The following is a 23,532-nucleotide window of genomic DNA, read 5'->3' on the forward strand; positions in this document are numbered from 1 at the left end:
CACACACACACACACACACACACACACACACACACACACACACACACAGAGTGTAAGCTATGTCCTGTGAGTTATAACTCATGCATGATCACTAAATGGAAACATTTGTTATCTCCACAACAATACAGCCAGAGGAGCTGAATCTTTTATGGCTCCCTTGGCCCCCCAACACACACTCTGACGCACACTTTAAGACACACACACACGCACACACACACACACACACACACACACACACACACACACACACACACACACGCACACACACACACACAGATGCCTGCCACACGTTGGAGCTTGGAGCTCACAGGTCAGAGGACGCATCGAGGCATAAACAACCACACAACACCTCCCTCCTCAAACCTCAAATCTTCATCAAACATTAAAACTGGGGTGAGTGTGCGCACACCTGCGTGCTGGGGCACACACAAACACACATGGGGGGTCTTCACGCCTTGATAAATGTGCAGTTATGAAACATTAACACAAATATATCCCCATTGTCTTTCTATGAAATATTCAGGTTCATGTTCAGACTGATACACGTTCTCTGTGCTCATTCTCTATTCACATGGACTAAATATTTGCTTTATGGCAGAAGCTTTGGAGGGGTGGTTTGCCGCCTCCGCCTCCTCAATGACCCCCTAAGTTGTCTTATCTGCTGTTAAAAACCCACAAAGTTTTGACCTACTTGACAGAACCACAGAGATGTCTTTTGTCAACTCATGCATCCCAATACAGGGCCGTACCTGTGGTTGTGCATGTTTTGTTCTGGTCTGTTAGGGCGTAAACCGACCTTCTAGCAGCCACTGACCTCAGCTCATTTCATTCCAGTGTGAAAAATCAACTTTTAGAGACTTCCTCGAAATTGCTAATCTATCGCAATTAACATTTTGTCTCTTTCATTTTTGTCAAGGTGCTGTTACATGGACATGAGCTAAATGTACAAAGTACAACCTGATGGTATTAGTTTTGCAGGTATTTGGTCATAAAAAAAACTCCCGGACAGAGTGAAATTAAGACCTGATGATGAGGTTAGACAAAAAGTTAAGAGATTGCCTAAATTATTACAATTCATCCAGTGGGAGACATGATTATCTGTAACAAATATTAGATGGATGACAATCCACCTAATATATCTCTGAAAGCTACAAATGTCACCTCATGGTGTCGCTAGAGGAAAAGTAAGGGGTTCACCAAAGTCAACAGAGTACATCCTCTGAGAGGCATGAAAATCTGTATAACATTGTGTGCCAATCCGTCTTCTGGACGTTGACATTATTTCAAAGAATAAGTGAAACCTTTGACCTGTCTGCAGTCAGAGGATCACCAATCAAAATCCATGGTGATCTATCCAGTAGATGCTGAGACTTTTCAGTGTGGTGGGCCGACTGCCTGACATCGCCTCAGACTCAAAGCCCTTGCAAAGATAAAAACTTTCACTGTTGCTGTGCTCACCTTTTCAACCCAAGAGTGGATCAGATTCACTTTATCCTTTTTGTCCAAGGCTGCGTATTGTTTGTCATCCAGGTTTGATGTTCCAGCAACATGACTGCAATCTGTTTTGGCAGCTGATTGGTTGGATGTTGCCGCAACCTTGATAGAACTGGCACGGAAAGTTTTCAAAATTACCCAGGAAATAAGGGTGACAAAATCTTCTCTGCAATGAATTTACCTATTTCAAGCTGCTAAGCCTCTGCAAGCTGAATTACTTTGGAAATGAACAGTAAACTATGGGAAATGATCAGCAGGAACACAAAGTGCTGTATACACAATTTGCAGTTAGTGGGCTTTAGTATTTAAGATCGCATCTTTGTTGCCATCACTTTACAGCAAAATGGAGAAACTTTTGTTTTATTTGGAGAGATAGATGTGGTGTTGTCCACTGTTACTAAGTCACATGACAACAGTATCAGTGTTGTAGAGAGACACGCTGTCAGAATGGAACCAGCAAAGGAACACCACAAAGAACAGCTATGGTGGAGAGAGAGAGAGAGAGAGAGAGAGAGAGAGAGAGAGAGAGAGAGAGAGAGAGAGGTTGAGTGAGTCCTTGGACACACACACACACACACACACACACACACACACACACACACACACACACACACACACCACCTAAATCATCATTGGAAAATCATTAGAAATCTGGCAAAGTAGAGGGGCACAGATTGAGGGACAAACCCCCCATTCAAATGCACACAAAGACAGGCCTGCACACACACACACACACACACACACACACACACACACACACTCACTCACAGAGAGGCAGCCGGGTGGAAGGGAAGAGGGGCGGTTCCAACGATACACTGCTGCGCACACACACACACACACACACACACACACACACACACACACACACACACACACAGCTCGAACCTCACAAACAACCGTCCATACTTCCCAGCCAACCCGCCCACCTCTGTCGACATTTATTGCTCCTTCTGTGTGAATGTCTCCAAGTTTCATTCACATGTCTGCCATTGTGTGGATGTGTGTGTGCATGCATGAGTGTGTGTCAATGGGTTTGTCACTGTGAATGAGAGCTCCATTAGTGATTCATTTGTGTGTAGTTAACCATTGTGGAGAGAAGGCAACATTTTATTTGTCTGAACCCAACCCTGACCATATGGCAACACCTTCCCCTGCTCTCTCCTCTTCCTCCCCTCCTCTTTCCTCTCATCTCTCCTCCTTCTCCGGCGCTCCCTCTGGACTTTACACTTCTTCTCCTCCTTCTCTGTCTTCCCTCCTTCTCCTTCACCCACAGTTCATCTGTTCACCCCCTCTCCGCTGCACTCTCTGCACAGAAAGTTGCCCCCCTGCCTTCTTCCTTTAGCTGACTTTTGGAAAGCTACGGTGCAGCATGTGTGCATGCCTGTGTGTGTGTGTGTGTGTGTGTGTGTGTGTGTGTGTGTGTGTGTGTGTTGTAGGTCGATGGGGACAGGCCTCTTTGGCTGTCAGCTACAATCAGGCCTCACGTGTGCCAGTAATGTTGTGTATTGTCCGAACACATCACTAGAGGAACATCTGAGACGTCCATTAAAGTTCAAAGCAATTTATCACTATCTCCCTCCACCTCCCCTCTACGTCTCCCACCATCCCTCACTCCCTCCTCCCTTTCTCCCCATGCTGTCACTATCTCCTCCTTCTCTTCTCCGCCTTCCAGTCTCACTCCTCTGTCTCCATCCATCACATCCATCCGCTCTTCCTCTTTTACTTGAATTAAAATTCAAATAGGATTAATGGGGTAGGACTTAAATTTTTTGGCTAAAGCACGTTGTACAAGGTGCAGAATGTAAATATAATTCAAAATGGAGATAAAAAAAATACTGTGGAGACTCTCTCTCTTACTCTGTCTTGTATGTGTCTCTCTCTCACCCTCTCTCTGTCACGCTTGCTAATGCACGATGCCCTTGACATCTTGAGTGTGATTTGTGACAAGCTGAAGCTCCTGAAGGCTTTGAGCGTGTGCGTCCGAGTGTGTGTGCCAGCGCTTGCTTGTGTTTCCTATGTGACAGGAGCCACCCTAGGGTATGATAACTTTAGACGGCGAGTTTAAATATTAAACTGGCCTCAACTACTGACAGCTCTCTAACACCCGTTCAACAGCCGTTCAACATGCATGCACAAGCTCTGTTTCGCAAACTCTCGCCCACACGTGTTCCAGCCTTGACAGTAAGTAGCTTTCCTCAGTGTACATACATGGCAGCGTGGATGTGTGTGTGAGTGCAAATGGTACATGTGCATCTGTGTGTGTGTGTGGGGGGGGGGGGGGGGGGGGGGGGGGGTGCGTGTGTGTGTGTGCGACACAAGGTTGGATTTGGACTTGTTTTTAATCAGTGGGATTTTGCAAATGGCCTCGGGCTTCTCCCAGGGACTAATTAGTGATGTGACTTCAGCATAATAAATAAACACACGCGCACAGCGATGCAGCATCAAAACACAAAAGAGAACAGAGAAGAGAGAGTTAGAGGAGAGTCAGGATTCACAGATCAGATGGAGAAAGCGTACATTTACAAGGGAAGTAAACAAATGTGCTGATGCTGCCTGATCCACACTGTTGCCGTTCTGTCTGGACCCTAATTTCTTCCTTTTCTCTCTTTTTTGCCTTTACTGTGTATTAACGTCAAATTTTTTTCTTTCGACTTTCTATCTCTCTCTCTCTCTCTCTCTCTCACACACACACACACACACATACACACACACATTCCACTATTTAATGTGTTGACAGCCTGCGCACAAGTGAGAGCAGAAGGTTGACGGCCTAAGAGAATTCCTCAGGCTTTTCCACACTGCACCTTAATGTGCACACACACACACACACACACACACACACACACACACACACACACACACACACACACATTCTGGCTGTGTAAACCAGAGAGATTAGCAGCTCATTACCATACCACAGGGGGGCTACACACAGGGGACTGTGTGTTTTTGTGTGTATGTGCGCATTTGTGTGAGTGTGCCAGCGCACCTCAGAGCATTGTCTTCTGGTCATAACAACAACTGTTCCATTATTTGTGTGTGTGTGCCAGAATGAAAGTGTCTTTAATCAGGAGGACAGAAAAACAGAGGCCACAGAGAATTACCGAATATGTTTTCATCGCAGAGACAATTATCAGATTAAACAAATTCCCCTCGTTAAGCAGCTAATCCATCTGTCCAATCAGCAGGCAGGACAGAGGCGGCAACACCTGCTCCCCTGCGGTGACCTCAGACAGATGTGGAGATGTGGAGATGATCCACTTTCTGAGTCGCTGCTCAGATTCGAGGGAGGATTGTTTCATCTTTTTGAAGTCTTGCATTTGGCATGAAACGGGGAAAGCAACCCAGTTTACAAATTCTACTTTTCACATTTATTTAGAAAGTTGATTGAGCTCCACACACTTTCCAAGCAAAGCTGTGTCCCATTTTCATACAGTAGATTCACTTTGTGGCGCAGTAATGAAACCTCAGTTTCATGCCACATTTGTCTGGCCAGGACAGGGAATTGAAACAGCAACCCTTTCACTGTATGGCCATTTAGACAAGAATAAGTCTAAAAAAAGAAAACAGGAGATCACCATACCTACAAAAAATGTCCACAGATGTCTGCAGAAACTTTCATTGCAATCCATCTAATAGTTGCTGGGATATTTGAATCTGGACCCAAGAGGTTGACTGGCCAACAGACTGACAGCGCCGTTCCTTGAGCCGTGTCGCCAGCATGGCTCAAACTGCAAATGGTAAAATCACTCAACCCAACATGGTGTCTATGAGGCTCGATGGTTATACGCTGGGGTGCACATAGCTGGTAAGTAGTTACGTATGTGAGACAAAAATCAGAAATGCGTAATGTCAGTCGTTCCAAAACGTGCGAATCAGGCCGCAGCAGATTTGGATCTGGGTTGACACACAGTTTGTAGTTTGCACTGTGAACCTGTTAGAATCCTGCAGGTGGCAGTCATGCAACACTTACAGATGCCACCTGCCGTAAAACTCAACAGAAGAAGACGACGACCGTCATTGGTCATCGATACACATTTCTCGTCTGCATGCGTTTCTTGTTAACACATTTGACCCGTTGAAGTAACCAGCTGAATGAAGAACAACAGCAAGCTTTGTGTGGTTTTCTCCTCGCATTTCACAAGACTAAACACACACGTCTTATGTCCTGCTATGCAGAGGATTTTGCTTTGTCGAAGCGGCTAGGAGGGAATGTTGGAGGAGCGTGTTAAACCACCCTGCAACGTGACAGAGACTCCGCTGAGAGAGAGAATGGATGCACTTGAAGCACACAGGAAAACACTTGGCAGCATCCTCTGCGTGTGACTTGATCCAAATAGTAAATACAGCATCCAGATTGTTACTCCAACATCAACAAGGTGGCTACATTGTCTCTTCCGCTGCCTGTGAGCACGTGAGAGGCAATTCTCACATCTCAGCATAATAAAACCAAGCCCAGGTCTCGTCTGTCACACACTCGTCTCTCAGGCCTGACGCACATTCACCTGTCAAAGACGACCGCAGAGACATTTGACCCAAAGCCAGCTGTTAACCTGTGGATGGAGACAGATGATTGGAGGATCAACCAGGGACTGGGAGGTGCACCTTCATCCTCTAAATTACATACACCCCTGCTAATAGAGTACAGACAGAGGGAAAGACAAGGTAGACAGGACATGTGTGTGTCAAATACATATGAGTGTGTCTTTACATGCATTTGATTGTATGCATGTATGCTGACTTTTAGAATAAAGATTCTCAGTCAATTTCAGTCTCCAAGAGGAAGATTGTGTTTATGAAGATCACATAATATATGGCACCCCTGGTTATGTGTTTAGTTACTCATTCAGAAAACAGGAAATATTCCAAGTTGCTCCCCTATGACTTTAAGATTTCAAACAGTTTTAAAGGACCAGTGTGTAAGATTTAGGAAATCAAATTGGCAGAATATATCACAAATGAAATATATATCCAGAATTATATTTTCATTAGTGTATAATCACCTGAAAATAAGAATCCTTGTGTTTTCGTTACCTCACAATGAGCCCTTCATATCCACAGAGGAAGCGGATCATTTTCCATGGAGCCTGCCAACAGACAAAAACAAACGCTGGCTCTAGAAAGCGCCTTTTGTGTTTTTCATGAGTTTCAGGGCGAGGTGTGAGGCAAGTGTGAGGCAAGGGTGCTCAGTTGGCTACAAATTGCAACCTACACACTAGTCCTTTAATTGGGTAGAAAACTTAAGTGTTACTCTGCAGATGAGCCACATGCCATGCTATTGTCAAAATGAACCACAAATAGGTTCATTCTGCAGATTAACAACTACATGTATGGCAGATGCATAACATGGCAATATGCTGTTTCGTACTGCCAAATCCTACACGGTGAGAAAATTCTCCTCCAGCACTCTCATACTGACAGAGAGCCTGCTATGCAACCTTTAGCGTACGTTTATTACTTATGCACAACAAAAGAGAATCTGGTCAGCTAAAAATCATCTGGGGTCTTGTCTCTCTCTGCAGTCATTGACTGTCTTTCTATTTTCCTGTGCATTAGTAAAACATCACAGGCAGAGGACAAAACAGACTCTTGACTCATGTTTCTGGCTGCAGGAGACAGCAGGTAGTGTTCACTATAACAACAGACACATCCCGGGGCAAATCTATTTTAACGCTGACAGTCTGCGACTTCCTCCTTTAATAAAGAGGAAGTGGAACCTGAAGCCTTGATCGGGATAAAGGCCGAGATTTATTTAGACTGATAAAATGATCACAGGCATGGCGGTGAAAGTGAGTGAGTAAAATATGTATGTGTGTGAGGGTGTGTGTCTGTGTGTGCTTCACTCACTCAAACGCACACATACTTACAACGCACACACACCTCTTCACAATCAGAAATCAGTGCCTGGCTGCAGAGAGAAAAGAGAATTCATTAAACTCAGCCACCCACGCTGGGCCACAGAATAGACGGGGGTAGTGAGGGAAGGAAGGTGGGGAGGATGATGATGAGAGAGAGAGAGAGAGAGAGAGAGAGAGAGAGAGAGAGAGAGAGAGAGAGAAAAGATGGTGAGAAAAGAGGGAGTGAGAGGGAGGAAGACGAGGGAGAAAGAGAGAGGGGATGGAGTCCTCTTAGCGGGGGCCCATCAAATGGAGTGGATAGGAGGTCAGCTGAAGAGAAAAGCTCTTTAGGAGCAGAGGGATGAGAGAGCGAGGAGTAAAGAAATAACAGAACACTGGAGGAGAGACAAGAACATGAAGAACGTGAGAGAGGTGCTACGTCGGCTTTGTTGCTGTGGAGTTAGTGAAAGGACCAACATTTTGTCTTGTATCACCCTGTATCATTGAACTGTCTCGCCTCCAGCCTCTAGCACTTTGTTGGCCCCGCTCAGTAGCCAGTGGACTGTCCCAACACCTTTCCCCGAACCTGACTGAGAGCCAATCAGATAATGCGTTCCTGGTCAGCATGGCTGTGACCTCAGGCCGAACACTTCAACCTTTCCCTCTCTAACCTCGGCGGCTCTGTCCTCATCCCAGGCCTAATCCACACTGAGCTAATCTGGTTAACTAGAGCTGTTTCTGAAATGAACAAAAGCCTAATCTAATTCCCACTTAGCACTAATTAAGAGATTATTGACCTCACATCCTATTATCATAATCATTGAGCTTTGGCAAACGGTCAAACAGAAACAAAAAGGAGTCAATAAAATGACAGCAGCGGTCCAGAATCAGACGCCAGCGCTGGTGTGCCGTTAAGAGATGCTGTGTGTGACAACACCTCGCTCAGATAAGATGCAGAGATACACAGAAGGAGGAATTGTGAGGTTCCCCAATCTGCCTCTGAGACACACACACACACACACACACACACACACACACACACACACACACACACACACACACACACACACACACATATTCCACCTTAAGCCTTTTACTGTCCAGAATGTCAGCAGCCATCTCCAGCACCGTGGCCTGTCACACAGAGTGAGAGAGAGGAAGTGCGAGTGTGTGTGAAGTGTGTATATGCGAGATGTGTGTGTGAGAGAGAGAGACAGAGAGAGAGAGAGAGAGAGAGAGAGGCTGAGGGACGGAGACATGCAGCAGGGAGGGGTGTCCTTGAAAGAGGACAGAGGTGTTCAGCTGGATCTAATGTGACGGAGGAAACAACTGGAGCATATACACACTCACACACACACACACACACACACACACACACACACACACACACCACTGTTGCATCAGTAACATTCCTTTCCAGGAAGAAAAAATTCACATTTGTTGGGATAAATTCACATGAATCCACAATCCGGCCGGCTAAATCCGTTTGTCCCATTCAACCCTCCACAGGCCAGCCTTTTATGTCACCAGTACAGGAATGGGAGTGAGAGCGGGGCTGAGCACCAGTCTGGCTCTCTGCAATGGGCCTCAGCATCATTATCATCAGCAGCGGGCCCTCTCAGATGCGCCAGCACAAGATCAAAGGAAAGCCTCTCAATCTTCTCCCCTCACTGAGGCAGCACAGAGCTGCTCTATAACAGGCATCTTGGTCCTGCGATAATCCTCCCATTGATCTACTTCACAGAGTTCAGTCTGTGCAGAGGCTTCTGGGTTGAGGGTTAAAGATGCCGAGGAATGTCTGTCAGAGTTTGCAGCACCCGGTGCCAGATCTTATTAAGCCATGCACTGGCCGAGCCGTTGCTTTACACTGTCCTTTTTTTTGTTTTCAAGGTGCTCTGCTTGTATGAGGTACTGTTAATGTTTTATGAGAGCTTCTGGCATTTGCATAGATTCTACCCAGATCATCATTTAGGCTTTCATAAAGAATACAAAAATAGGTTATGTATTTAGCACAAGCAATTAAAAAGCACATCCGCTGCAACATGTAGGCATGGGGTAGGAGGGCAGATGAATTCACCTTATTTTCTTGTTCCTTCCTTTCCTTTGAAGTCCATGAGACTGGAGGCAGAAGGAGAGGGTGGAGTGTGTGGATGAATTCAGGGAACAATAGACCAGAGAGCCATTACCTCAGCTCTGCCAGTGGGCCTCCCTCCCCTCAACAGCTCCATCTACTGGTGGCTGGATGAAATGCTGGCTTGTCCGGCATGGCTCTGCTGACTGCCACTGCTGAGCTGTTGTCTGTCTCCTGCTGTCACTCAATAAACACCTGAATTAAAAAAGATAAAGTGGTTGCACTTCATGTCACCAAGCATCAAAAATGATAAGCTTGTCAAAGACATATTTAAACATATTTCACGCAACAGTCGGAACAGCTGCTGATAAATGGCAAGACCATTCGGCCTGTTATCATGTGCATGTTACCCTATGGCTTCAAAATATGGCAAGTAAGCAAATATGTTTATTGGTTTGCTTGCCGTGAGTAAGATCGATACTCTTGTCTTGTCTCTTGTCTCAGTTTAGCATAAAGACTGGAAGCAGGGGGATGTAACTGCATTTAGCTGGTAAACAGTCCAACATATAAACAAAACTACAGCTGATCATTTTTATACTTTGGGTAGCCAGTCTAGCTGGCTGCAGCTTCTTAATTATCCTACAGCCATGAGATTGGTATCAATCCTCTCAACTAATTCTAAGCAAAAACGTAATAAGCAAATTTTCTTTCACAGTTCTAAATAGTACAATATTAAATTTAAAAGACTTAGGCTGAAGGGATGTCAGCCCGTGCACTACAGAAACCAGCATGTGTACGAAATAGAGATCGAAAGATGGTGCCAGGATGTGATTCAGTTCGTAGAGGCATGCAGTTTGGTCAGCGTGTATTAAGGTGAATTTTTGTATTCACATCCAGCTGTGAATGTGTTTGTGTTGGATGAGACTTATCGCGTGTGTTTTTTTGCCTCATAGACACTACAAACACTCACAGGCCAACTCTCACACACACACCCACTCACATACCTCCGTCTTAATAACCGCAGAATTTTTCCAAGCTTGGCGAAATGCATTGATAAGCAAGTGTATGCATACACGCGCGCACACACACACACACACACACACACACTGCAGTGTGTGAAATTGGGTCAGCAGTGGAGAGTGGGCTTTAATGCTGAGCACATACGCTCTCTAAAACTGATCTGCATATTCATGTGGGTGGCTATATCAAAATGACACACACACAAGTAGACACGCACAGATACATGCACTCACATAAATAAGTACATGCATGTACACATTGGCCTAAACTTATCCATCCCACACACGTCCCCACATGCGCACATACATGCAAACGCACACGCACAGAGACAGACAGACAACAAAGCACAAAGAGAGCCCTGAATCTCATGGATATTGCAACTGTCAGGGAGCCACAGGGGGCATTTATGTTCGACTCATTCTAATTCTGTGGCTAAAAATGAGCTTCTTCCTCTTCTGGCTGTACCATGTCGATCATTTTTCGCCTTTTCCTTTCACTTCTCTGCCTCTATTCCACCTCTTTCTCCCGCTGGCGAAAGCAGTGACCATCCTTCAGAGCAGAGTTAAGTCCGCCTGATGCTGGCTGCCCAGCAGAACAGCTCTCATTTCTTCAGGACTTGTGAGTGTGTCGTAACATTGTCAGAAGTCTTGGAAGTGCTCGCGCTCCTCCAAAAAGATATTCACATGACGGAAAAACAGAAAAAAAAAAAAAATCACCATCACCAGGAATCATTCTGCTGTTGAGCTCAGAAGAGAGCTGGAGAAAAAGAGGCAGAGCGAACGCAAGGTGTGAAAGAGAGGGTGCAGGTGGAGAAGAGGAGAAAGATGGAGAGAGGGGGAGAGATGGAGGTCTCTCCCTAAGGATATACTTGTCAAAAACCCCTACTTTGCGTTTCTGACTTTTTCAGCGATGAACAACAGTTTTCTCTGACAAAGCATTTTCCTGCTTATTTGCAGACGGAGGGAGGAGACGGGGCTCAAGTTGGAACGTGAGAAACTGAAAGGATGTAACAAAGGATTCAGAGCCAGTAAGCAGATAGCTCTGAAGGCCGCTAGGGGCCGGGGAGAGGAGGGGGAAGCGTGGGGGGAAGGGGTGGTGGTGGTGCGGGCTGGTGGTGCCTTTTGAAGAGAGAGATGGTAGGGGAAAGAGAAAGGAGGAGATGGAGAGAATGAGACAGAGAGAGAGAGAGAGAGAGAGAGAGAGAGAGTGTCTCCTGTGTATGTGTTTGGGGACCCGCACAGTGAGGCCCGAGCATGTGATTTATTTCAGAATACTAATGTCTCTTTGATCTCCTCTGCTTAAAAAAAACACCCTGCTGGGATTGTGGGCAATCACACACACGCATACACACACTCTAACACACTCTGCATATATGTATTTATATACACACTTTCACCCATGCGTACCTACGAGCGCGCACACACACCCACATTAATATTGTTGTGTCCCCTCCACTGCCTGCTGAACAGGGCTCATTTATGCACACACACTCACATACTCCAGGGCGTCTAATCTACTTTAACTATCGTCAAATCCATAGAGATCCAATTACAAAGATAGAGGGATATTTGTTTTTCTCTGTGCATCCTAAAAGACTAATTAAATTTTCATGTAAAGATGAAATTATTTGATACAACACAAACGTCTTTTCATTCTCATAATTGTAATGTAATATGTTTTAATTGGGGATCCTGTGACTCTCTCCGCCTGTTTCAGCTGCGTTTCTGGGCCAGTTATCCTGTACAACAATTAAATCAGTCACAAAAACAAGATGGTGACGTACTCTATTTACCTTTCCTTCTTTCATCATTCTATCATTATTCCAAGACAGGGTCATGGAGGCTAGAGCGCATCCCAGAATGCACTGGGCACAGTCAATCAAAGAGCAAACAAAGAACAGAGGCAAACAAAAACTCAGAATGAGGGGGGATTTTTTTCCAATCCTACTGAGTTATTTGTCTTGTATGTCTCCCCTTACCCTAAAAACAGAAAGACGAAACTGCATTATATAAGTGTTAGTGTCATTTTCAATGGGGTGGACAGGATGGGACCAGAGTAGTACAGACGTCACTATGATATGAACCTAAAAATGTGCCTAGCTAGACAATAAGGAGCTATTTTATACAGCATGTAAGTCTACATTAAAATTCAGGCAGTGGTGCTGCGGATCAAATAATATGCAGTGTATCCAACATTTTTTCTTATTCCTGCAGGTAAAGTAGCTAACACTATAGGTACAAAGTACAAGTGCCCCAAGCTACAGAGTATTACTGCTGTTCTGAGAGCAGATGTTCAGCTCAGCAGCACTACGAGCTCATTCTCTCTCACTGTCTCAGCGGGTAACCACTGGTGACCACTTTCAAAAGAAAATGCCTAATTTCTGTGCAATGGTAGAGGAGGTAAAACGTTTGAAAAGTATGAAATGACTGTTCCACCGTGACTTATTGATAAGAGCGAGTGGTCAGACACCAAATTGTTGCATTTCTGATATATATCTCATATATGGACACATAGCAAAGGTTGTTTCTTCCAACATAGAGACGAAATGGTCACTCATATTGAATTCAAATTTTGATCTTTTCCGTTGACATGAGAACAAGTGGGTCTTCTACATTTGATGTCTGTTTCATAAACTGTGGTCAGAACACAAAGCAGATAATTGCAAAAACTCTATACCAACTTCTTACTTATTACAAAGTCAATAATGTCCTCTCTTTTGAAACAAGAACTCTCAAACTAATGTACAAATGCATTAATATTTCCTTCTGAATCCCCCTTTATGTGTCATATACATACGGCCTGACTGTGCCACACATTTTGTCTCACGACATCAGTGTTCTGCGATTATCGTGGTTTGTGGCAAAGCGCGTCACTAAAGTCCAGAGGCTTTGCTGGTCCAGACTCCACACTTTAAACACCCAGATTGCTCAGTCTATCATCATTCATGGAAGATCTCAGGTAGGTCTTGAGCACCTTGAGCTGTCAGCAGTATTCAGTATTATGACTAATCTGAAGAGCTCATGGAATACCGGTTTAAATTGGTTCAGTGATCATGGTAGCATTTATGGCACATGAGACCCTCGTGTCTGAGGTCGTCTATGTTGCCTTCATAACTTGAAGCAAAATAGAGCACTTGCAGGATTTGCCCATCATTGTTTCATAAATTGGTGTATTGAATCAGTCAGCATGTTATCATTACACTTTGCCCATCCAGCCTTCTGCTCTGTTTTGTCTTTCTTTTTGGAAGAGGTTCTATTTCATCACTGCATTGTTCAGCAGTATTTAACACTTGTTTCCGGGGTTCTTTGAAGTAGATGTAATCCCTGTAATGTTGAAAACGTTGCACAAGAACTTCAACTAGATCTACAGCTGAAGCTAAATCAAGAGACAGAGACTGAAGAAAGTGAGACAAGGTGTCAGAGAGACACTTTGCATCACCAAAAATCCTTAGTGCATATCACCAAAAGTCCAGTGAACTGCAGGTCAGTTTGCGCGAGCGGGCCGCGTGCGTCGACAGTGTTTTCTGCAGCTGTCTCCTCAAAGACGCGGATAATAGCAGGTAGTCTAATGCCGCCTTGTGTCACGTAATCTTTGAAGCTCTCTGGGTGTTCCATCAGACATTTCTTTCTGACACTTTGTGCGAACATAGCCAGAGCCAGATGGACAGACATACAAATACGCAAAGAAGCACTCATCTTGTGGGACTGCTCTGACTGCGTCAACAAGAAGCAGATTAAGGCTGGGAGCATCACAATGGAGATAAACGCCTGCTTTGCCACCTCCTTAATTCGAGATTGAATGCTGGATTGCTTGCCATTCTTGACAGAAGCACCTCAGTTTTCCCCAACCAGGTTACTCCGGTACTCCAGGTCGTATCTCCCAAGGACTTGGATTCTTTTTTCTGTAATTCCTGCAGCATCAAGGCAGGTACCTTCAAAGTGCAAGACGGTCTCTCTATAGCTCCTCTGTAATAACACCCAAGCACTAAGGAGATCTGCGCCTTCTTTTTTGTGTCTTTAGTTCCATCAATCATGAGGGCAGAGACTTCACTTTCCTTGTCCTAAATTATGATGGAAGAATGTACTATTTCTGTTAAAGAATCCAAAACTTAACTCTGAATGTGGTTGTTTGTGTGTTTTGCACTGCAAGCCCCTGTCAGTTTCTTTTTAACAACTTGGTCGTTACCGATCACTTCCAGCATAGCCAAGAAATCTGTCATGTTGTCTGCATCTCTTCTTTCTGTATGAGCCCTTTGTGGTAGATTTTGGGCTGCAGTTAACAGTAAGACTTCAGCTACACTTGTACAAAGGTACGATATTTTAATGAAGTATTCATTAAAGATGCACTAACTTTTTCTCCTTCTCTCAGATTCCTTCCGAGCCATCATTGCATTTGTGTGTCTCTCCCTTTGTGTGTATAACCCTTTGTGGAAATGTCTGTTAAACTGTTAAAAAAAAAAGGGTGAGCCAGTCCCTTCAGTCTGCTTAGAAAAATGAAAGTCATTCACCCAACTCTGTTCTGATAGAGGTGTTTTGTGTGAGGTCATTTTAATCAGTGGCGTGAATCAGTCCTGTTCATGAGTTTTTCAGGCTGTCATGTACACGTCGCCACTCTATCAGAGTGGGCAAAACTAAAGCACAACTCAAGTGTACGAGTGAAAGAGCTGGAACACCTGGACATCCACTCACTGCCAGTGGTCAGGATACTATTTCTACTCTCTCTCTCTCTCTGTTAATTTTTTCTCTGCCAATTGCAAAATGCAGAATAAATGCAATCATGGTCACAAGTTCCCGCAAAGTTGGCTAATGTGGCTGCTTGGTTTAAACAAAGCCATGGAAGATGTCGCTTTGTAGTAATAACAAGCTAATTATGATTTATTTCAGTGTACTACTAGGAAGCTAGGCACTTCAAATAAACTAAACGCACTAACATACACTAATGAGCAGTGAGAAAAGGCCCTAAACACTTACACTGGCTCAGCATCACGCATGACCAGAAATACTGTCTCCATCCCTGGTAAGAAAATCTTCACAATATGATTTGATATAAGATGGCATGATTCACAATGCAACATACCTTTTATATGAATCCTGAACACCTTTGGTCTTTGCAAAATGCAGAAAAAGTTTGATTATGCTAACGGCTTGCTGTTGTTTCCTGCTGGCATGCGAGGGACTGTAAACTGTAGACTAAAAAATAAATAAATAATTCTGCCCAAGAAAAAAAAAGCACCATCAGCACCACATTCACCGTCTTAGTTTAAACTGCTAGCATGCTAATATTTGCTAATTAGCGCTACACAGAAAATACAGCTGAGGCTGGTGGGAATTTCATTACTTTTACAGGTATTGAACAATTTAAAATTTTAAACTTTTGATGGCACTTGATGCAAAGTTACAAGTTGCAGTTCTTCATCAGGGCATGGATGTGTGTGCCAAATGGAATGTCAATCCATTCAATAATTGTTAAGATAGTTTACTTAAAACCACAATTTTCACGTTGAAGTGGCGCTATTGGAGAGGCTCAGAGATAACCAAAGGCATTAGGCTACATTTAAAAAAATTAAATTGAATGCCCATACAAAATTTCCATCCATGAACCCATTTCACTCTCACAGACTGACACTAACATCTCCAAGGGCATGCTACTAGCAAGGCTGAATACTTTTTTTATTCAAGGAATGATCAGATTCACTTTTTATCTTTTGTCAATCTTTGTCAGTGTCCAAGGTTGCTTATTGTCAGAGGTCCAAGTTAATTTTCCAACAACATAAATGCAATGACTCGTGTTGGCGCAGTCTTGACAGAGCCACCTTAAAGTTTTCAAAATGATCTGCCAAATAAGTTTAACAAAATGCTCTCTGTGGTAACTTACCTATTTCCATGGCACTCTATTCAGCAGCTCTGAACATAATTCTGTCTGGACCAAAGTGGTGGCCAAACTGAGCAACAGACAGCACCATCCACACTGCTGATGTGACCATGCCTACTGTTACATGTCTTCACTTTATAATGTTTTGTGCATCCCGCTTCTACTCCTATTTCAGTTCTTATATATATAGAGAGAGAGAGAAAAACTGACAGCTGAAAGAAACTGTTTTTCTCTTGATTCTGTGTTAGGGGCACAGCTGGATAAGGTTTTATTTTTCTTGTGAGCACCTCCTGTGCTTCCACTGATCACCTGCTCTCTCTCTCCCTGCTTTCTCCTGGGTGTGCCGGCGAGCCGCTTGAAGCAAACTCCACAGCTGCGGCAGACTGGAGTAATCAGACGACAAGTCAGCGTCTCGTACAAAAGACTGTTGGTGTTTCAAGTGTCGAGATCCAGAGTGAGCGAGGCTCCATGACGTTCTCCTGTGTGGTATTGGAGTCCTGATGGGCAATATTCACAGTGGATTGTGGCATACTGAGTTTCCTTTACTTGTGAAAATGCAAATTGCATTGCCTTTTCTTCCCTGTTTAAATGACTGTTGGTTTGTATAATCAATGCGTTTATTTAGTAACTCTCTCTGATGTGCAGCATTGTCCCATTACACCTGGTAGCAAAAGCTGACATTTACAGTCGATGTTGTAAAAGGTGAAAATAGCTGAGGTGTAGCTGCCGTTTCACAGGAGCTGTGAAACTGCAGCTGGTTAGGAAAATAATGTGATGTTGTCTAAGTTTGGACAGCCATCTGCAGCAGTGAGAAAAACCCTCGTCCAAACACGTCAGACCCAGAAATGGATGGTGCAATGCCAATCGCTGTTTTTGAGTTGAAGTGTTTTAGGGTGAATTTTCTTTCAACAATTTCTGCAAGTCTGTTCATACTGCTCAGGCTTGAAATAGGTGTAGGTTAGTCTAGCCCCCCTCCTCCTGCAAACCCCTAGTCTCAGCCGATACACAGAATATGTCAGAAACTCCAGCTCCTCCCTGATGAACACCTCCAGCAGCAGCCTCAGGGACATCGGTGCATGCACCTGCTGGCCCGGCTCTTCTGGGTTTTCCTATCCTCATCTTCACAGCAGACAGCAGATGTAGCAGCTTGGTGATGCCACCTCTCATCAGGGGCTGCCTCAGGGTGGCACAATGCACCAACTCCAGTGGATGATGGAATCAGATATGGTGAACAAAGGTGTAGATGATCTAACCTGCTTAAGCCCCAGCAGCGAGGGGCCTCTTTAAACCAAAAACAAGTATTATAAGGTTTTGTGAGTATCTTACTTACATTCATCAGGTGGACACAAACATGACTGAGAAGGAATGATAATGTTACTCCACATATGCTGGATTTATGTAGGCAGCAGTTGGCTCACAAATTCGCCATATCGATTTAATTAAGTGATTATAGCTGATGTGAGCCTTGTGTTTTCCCCTTGTTTTTACAGCCTGCCCAAGAGTCCAAAAAATGACTTAAGACTAGCCCAGTGATGTAGCAGTGCACTCCTATGTTGGACTCATTAAAAAATTGATGCAGCAGAACCAAAGACATTGTCATTTATTATTCTATGCTTTCCTCTTTCATGTCAAAACCTGGTTCCTACATTACCCATAAAGCGACTCAACCACCGACGTTTTGCTCAGATTTGGGGGTGTTGTGCTAATACCAGCTAATGTAGCCTCTAGCCGCTAGCCTTAAGTAAATATGAAGAGCGAGCGACATATGTCTGGCAAACTCACTTCTTTTCTTTTTTCTGCAAACTTTGACCTCAACTTATTTTAGCCTCTTCTTCAACCCTTTAGTTTTTACGTTTTTTTTATTTTTTCATTTGCACTTTTTGTTTGCGAGACAAAAATTTTCACATCTGTAGTTTCAGCCGATTTTCAGATTTCATACAGGCCCCTCCACTACTTAATCAAGCTACACACATCCTTTTTTCAGTCATGAGGCATCAGCTGCAGTTTCCCGCAGCCAGACTTTAACGTTTATGGCCATGTGAGCAACAGATGTGTTGGATTTAAAAAGGACCAAGTCTGGAATTCTGGGAGCCAACACTTGCCTTCGCATTGGCCCTGAAAATCATGGACTCTGCCGCTTTATGCAATCAAGAGGAACCGTCTAACACACCCACCTTCACAGAAGTTATAGGAAACTCAGAAGAGTGATCAGCTCCTGCAGTTTCCTGAGAATAAAAGGTCAACGCTCTGACAGTCATCCTGAAAACTTGGTACCATACAGCAGTTGCTTTGCTGTGTGGGACTGCAGCCCTGCTCTGTGGGTCAAACATGCTTTGACACCACACCTGGACAGGCAGGTGCAGGACAGCAGGCTTCACCCAAAGCTGTCCTGAAGCCCACAGGCTTCTTCTGGACCTCTGCAGGTGATGTACAGTCAGGGAAACTGCAGCCAGCTGATGCTACTGAAGCCAAGCTGTTTCTAACAGCGTGCTCCGTGTGACAGCTGAAAGCAGCCGCCGAAACACAGAGAGAACAGTCTGAAAGTGTGGACACATCCCACTGGGCTCAGGTGTAACCAGAACAATTTACACTCATGCCTCGTGGCTCTGCAGGCTGTGCAACCTGGATTAGTTTATTTAAAGCTCTCTGCCACCATCAGCACACCTCCTTCCTCCTCAGAGCTGCAGCCCAGCGTTTCTGCAGTACACAGCGCCATCCTGTGGCCGCTCAGCCGCTGACACTGAGAGGGTGGGGCTTAGCAGGAGGAGTATGTCTGAACTTGCTCGGCCTCTTTGTTACGTTTCCTGCCTGGGAGTCAAGTAGACATGGGTCTGGAGGAGCTGGCCCTCCGGCTCAACGACAGGGAGTACAAGAACTGGCTGAAAGCGGCGCGTTGTCTGCTCCTGCTGAGGGAGGGTCTGCATCCCTTCACCTCCCATCACATGAGAGCTTTCCACGCAGACCTGCTCAATCAAAACAGTCTGCTGCGGAAACCGTGCCAAACTTCATGCCGGCCGAGAGGCACTAAGGTTAGATCGGCCTGGAAATTTAGCTTCGTCTTACTTTCTGTTTCCAACTCATTCTTACAGTGACTTGCATACGCGCGCGCGTCTCTCTCTGTGTGTCTGTGAGACCTGGTATTTATCACGTTGTGGGGACAAAAATCTGTTACACAGTCACATTGTGGGGACTCACCTGCTTTATGGGGACAAAATGCACGTCCCCTTAATGTAAATCATTAAATTTTAGGGTGAAGACTGAGGGTAAGGTTAGGGTAGGTACAGGGTTAGGAATAGGCAAATAGTGGTTATGGTTAGGGTTAGGGTAAGGCTCCAGGAAATGAATGTAAGTCTATGTAATGTCCCCACAAATGTTAAAAACACAACGTGTGTGTGTGTGTGTGTGTGTGTGTGTGTGTGTGTGTGTGTGTGTGTGTGTGTGTGTGTGTGTGTGTGTGTGTGTGTGTGTGTGTGTAGCTGTGCAGGCCGTGTTCAGAGTGGCACACAGTGATCCTGAAACACCACAGACAGCCAGATGCTACAGTGAACTGGGACAACTGTTCCCCTCCTCACTGGAGAACAGACCACTGGGAGCTGGCCAAGGTAGTGTGCACATCTGTCCACACACACACACACACACACACACACACACACACACACACACACTGAACTGCTGGGATCACAGGAAACAGCCACCGGCCTTTACTCTTCACTTATTTATTTCACAGGAAGTAAGATTAAAGTCTGTGTTGTTGCATCAGCGTTAACACAGCTAAGGTTTGTGGGAAATGTGGTCCCAATCGTCTCACTGTAGTCTCATTATGCAGAGCAGTGATCTCACACCTGGAGAAAAGTAAGAAAAAAAACATTAAAAAAATCAAGTGTTTTTATGTTAAGGAGGAGAGTAAGCACTAATAGGATTACAAATTGTTGCGAGGCTTCTCTTCAGTATCTTTAGTTATGGCTGCAATGAACTTTTTTTAAACCATGGATTATTCTGATGATCTTTTTCTCAATTGATCTATTAATTGCTTTGTCTATAAAATGTCAGATAAAGTGATAAATGCCTTTGAAACCGGCAAATATTTGATCCATTTGCTTGAAAAAATGAATTATTTTCTGTTGATCAACTAATCATGTAACTGATTGATTGTTGCAGCTCTGCATCTGTTGTCACAATAACCAAGAAACTACTGTACCAACATCACATCCTTCAAAATAACTAAACATTTTGGAGAAAATGTTTGCCACATCCGTCTACTTACACTCCAAATGGTATTAGTAAGAACGCCAACTAACTGAAAAATATGCATGTGTGGAAAAGATTATTTTTAGCTATTTTTATGTCGTAGATGTCATAAATGACATCCAGTGGAATATCGGGTCAAAGGAACATATCAGATGGTGTCTGAGCTCCTCTAACAGGACTGTGGGGTTACATTACACAAAGAACTCTTGTTTAGAGGAGCCAAAACAAGGTAGTATAATTAATCTGTCTGTCTCTATCACAGGGAAATGGGCTTTGACTGTAAAAGCATGTCTCTCTCTCTCTCTCTCTCTCTCTCTCTCTCTCTCTCTCTCTCTCTCTCTCTCTCTCTCTCTCTCTCTCTCTCTCTGTAGGCCTACATGCCACGGGGGCAGGGGAAAAAGACGGGGGCAGATCAGTGCGATGCCTCTGCTTTGCTCAACCTTATCAACTACTGTGATTGCTTCGGGTCCATGGATCTAAAATGTGTGCGAGAGGTAAACCTCCATGTTGCTTAAAACGGGTATGCGATGCTGCTTTTGGTTAGTCAAGTTGTAGAATGACAGCTGCGGGCAAATGCCGGAAACTTTGTTCCTTCGAGACTGAAACTCGTGTTCACGGGCGGAAATGCGCGTCCACTCTTTTCAGGTTTGTAAGGTGTGTGTATGCAACACAGACAGAGGACTGTTTAACAAGTTCAGATGAGGAAAACTCTCCTCTGATGCAGTGATTGTGGGTGTGTGCTTGCAGGTGATCCGTTACAGGAATGAGTTGATGCATTCCTGTGAGTTCTGTGTGAAGGATGAATGGCTGCGGTGCTACCAGACCACTCTGAAAAAGCTTGTGAGGCAGTTCAGCCACGTTCCACAGATGGCAGCAGCTGGCCGACAGATCGAAGAGGTGAGCATATTTGTCTGTGTGTGTAACATCAGCGTTACTGTTGCTGCTGCTGCTGCTGCTGCTGCTGCTGCTGCTGATGATGATGATGATGGTGATGATGCAGTAAACTGTGTCCAGTGTTTGGTAGCTGGCAAGTCTCAGCTGCATTCGTGCTGTTTTGTGACACAGTTTGTGTGTGGTTTCGCTTTGTTTGTCCAGATGCTGGGCATTGATTTGTCAATATGCGTCTCCGGTTGGGACCAAATGGATTTTGCTGACACAGACAGATTAGAGTCTGACTCTTTAAGCCAATCAGAGATCAGTGCTGACTTGATCAGCAAATGGGAGGCAGAGTTGCTGCAAGAGAGGCTGCAGGAGTTACTGGACACTACTACTGCTGCTGCTGCTCCTGATGATGATGATGATGCAAAGACACAGGTGCGAAGAATGAATACAGATGCCCATGTGCACTTTAATACATATAAGAGTTATATGACTTCAAATGACTGTCTCTTCTGCAGGATGCTGAGCAGTTGAAGAGGCTGAGTGGTTTCCTGCAGGCCAACAGAGACCTGGCTGACAGGTTTTCAGCTGAGCTCCAAGCCATCAAATCACTGGAGGCCAGAGAATAAGAAGGAGGAAGAGGTGACAGAGACAATAAGGAGAACATTGTGCATGATGTCTTTATGTTTACTACTCAAAAGGTGTCAAGCTTAGAATATAAGCAGGTCAAAAGGGTTGTATGTGCATTTGTGTTGTATTTCATTGAAAATGTAAATAAACAAAGAATCTGACCAAATCCAAATCCAAATCTGATTGATTTCTCAGTCTTTATCTTGGTTGTTAATTTAAAATAATAACAATAATAAGATCTATTACCACAAAGTAATGAATCCATGTCAATACAAATGAATACAAAAAATAGAAGCTTTATCAACAGTCTCAAGTGTAGACAACAAGTAATGTTCGTCATGCATATACACATTGTTGACTGAGTAGAGGAAGCTTGTGAGGCTTTCACTGAATTAGCCTAACATCTTTGCAGTAATGAACATCTTTGAGGTCATAAACAGTGCTTTACTCTCTGAATAACAATCCCGTCACTGGTGTTCACAGGAAATATTGTGGGAATTCCTGATCCGTTGTTCGAGCAATGTCAGGATTTCCGTGCACAATGACATTTATACTTGATGCATTAATGTGTTGGCAGCTACGTTTACCTATTTTGTATCTTCGGGAGCTTATTCTATTATAATGCATCATATTTTATAAGCCCATTGCATGTATTGTTCATAAAATATGAATCTGTAGTAACTAGAAGCCTAAATTGGTGGAAAATGCAGCATGGAGTGAAAGGTACAGTGTTTTACCTCTGACATGTAGTGGACTACAAGCATAAAGTAGCATTGTAGAGATGTTCAAGTTAAGCACAATATATATCTTTCACAATATGTTTCTCCCACTCAGTAGGATCATGAAAAATGAAAGCTTCAGTGTGTTGTATGTTTTAGCAGCTTTTAGTTGCTGCATTAAGATGTAGATTAAATGTAGTGTTTCAAATAGAAAAGCTCAAACATTGCTCTAAGTTCGGAATAACCTGTTGAATCTAAATAACAACTAAAGCACTCAAAGTAAACAGAGCAGGAAGTCCTGTCATGATGTATGCCTCCGTAGGTGACATTATTCCATAATAGAATTTGATCAATCGCTGTTCAGTGACCATGATCAATTTTGGAGAAATTGTGAGTTTATAATGGGTGTGTATTGCACAGAATGTTCGCGCTAGAGTGGAGGAGACCAACTGCCAGAGTGGAGAGACGCTCTGAAAAGTGTCTGAAATTTTTTCTCTCCACGCTCTACAAATTTACAACTACAAATTTCACTCTATGCATGTGAAATTCTCCAAAGGTGTAGTGCCGCTTGTGCTGATTCTCACAATGTGCCTGGCTAAACAATAGGACTTACGATGTTTGACTTGTGTGCCTCTGAGCGAGGAGAGTAACTCTGACCTGGCCCATAGGATCCAGTGCTAATCAAAAACAGGAGAGACAGAAGCCAGCCATTTTTTTACTTTTTTTTAACTTCTGGTTTTACAACAGCAATGCTCTAAAATCC

At 44.1% G+C, this 23,532-nt stretch overlaps 2 protein-coding genes across 2 annotated transcripts in view; one reads left to right on the forward strand and one right to left on the reverse strand.

The window, feature by feature from the left end:
• LOC139338701 (uncharacterized) overlaps window positions 1–23,532 on the reverse strand; it is a 147,855-nt gene that overhangs the window by 86,734 nt on the left and 37,589 nt on the right. The window lies entirely within an intron of this gene.
• Window positions 19,094–22,219, forward strand: LOC139339014 (uncharacterized protein CXorf38). Its single transcript, XM_070974437.1, has 6 exons — window positions 19,094–19,322; window positions 19,770–19,895; window positions 20,913–21,035; window positions 21,289–21,438; window positions 21,637–21,855; window positions 21,939–22,219. The coding sequence occupies exons 1-6, from the start codon at window positions 19,119–19,121 to the stop codon at window positions 22,047–22,049; spliced, it is 933 nt and encodes a 310-aa protein (XP_070830538.1). The 5' UTR covers window positions 19,094–19,118; the 3' UTR covers window positions 22,050–22,219.

The sequence above is a fragment of the Chaetodon trifascialis genome, chromosome 11, assembly GCF_039877785.1.
Source record: "Chaetodon trifascialis isolate fChaTrf1 chromosome 11, fChaTrf1.hap1, whole genome shotgun sequence".
In the NCBI taxonomy this organism is placed as follows: domain Eukaryota; kingdom Metazoa; phylum Chordata; class Actinopteri; order Chaetodontiformes; family Chaetodontidae; genus Chaetodon; species Chaetodon trifascialis.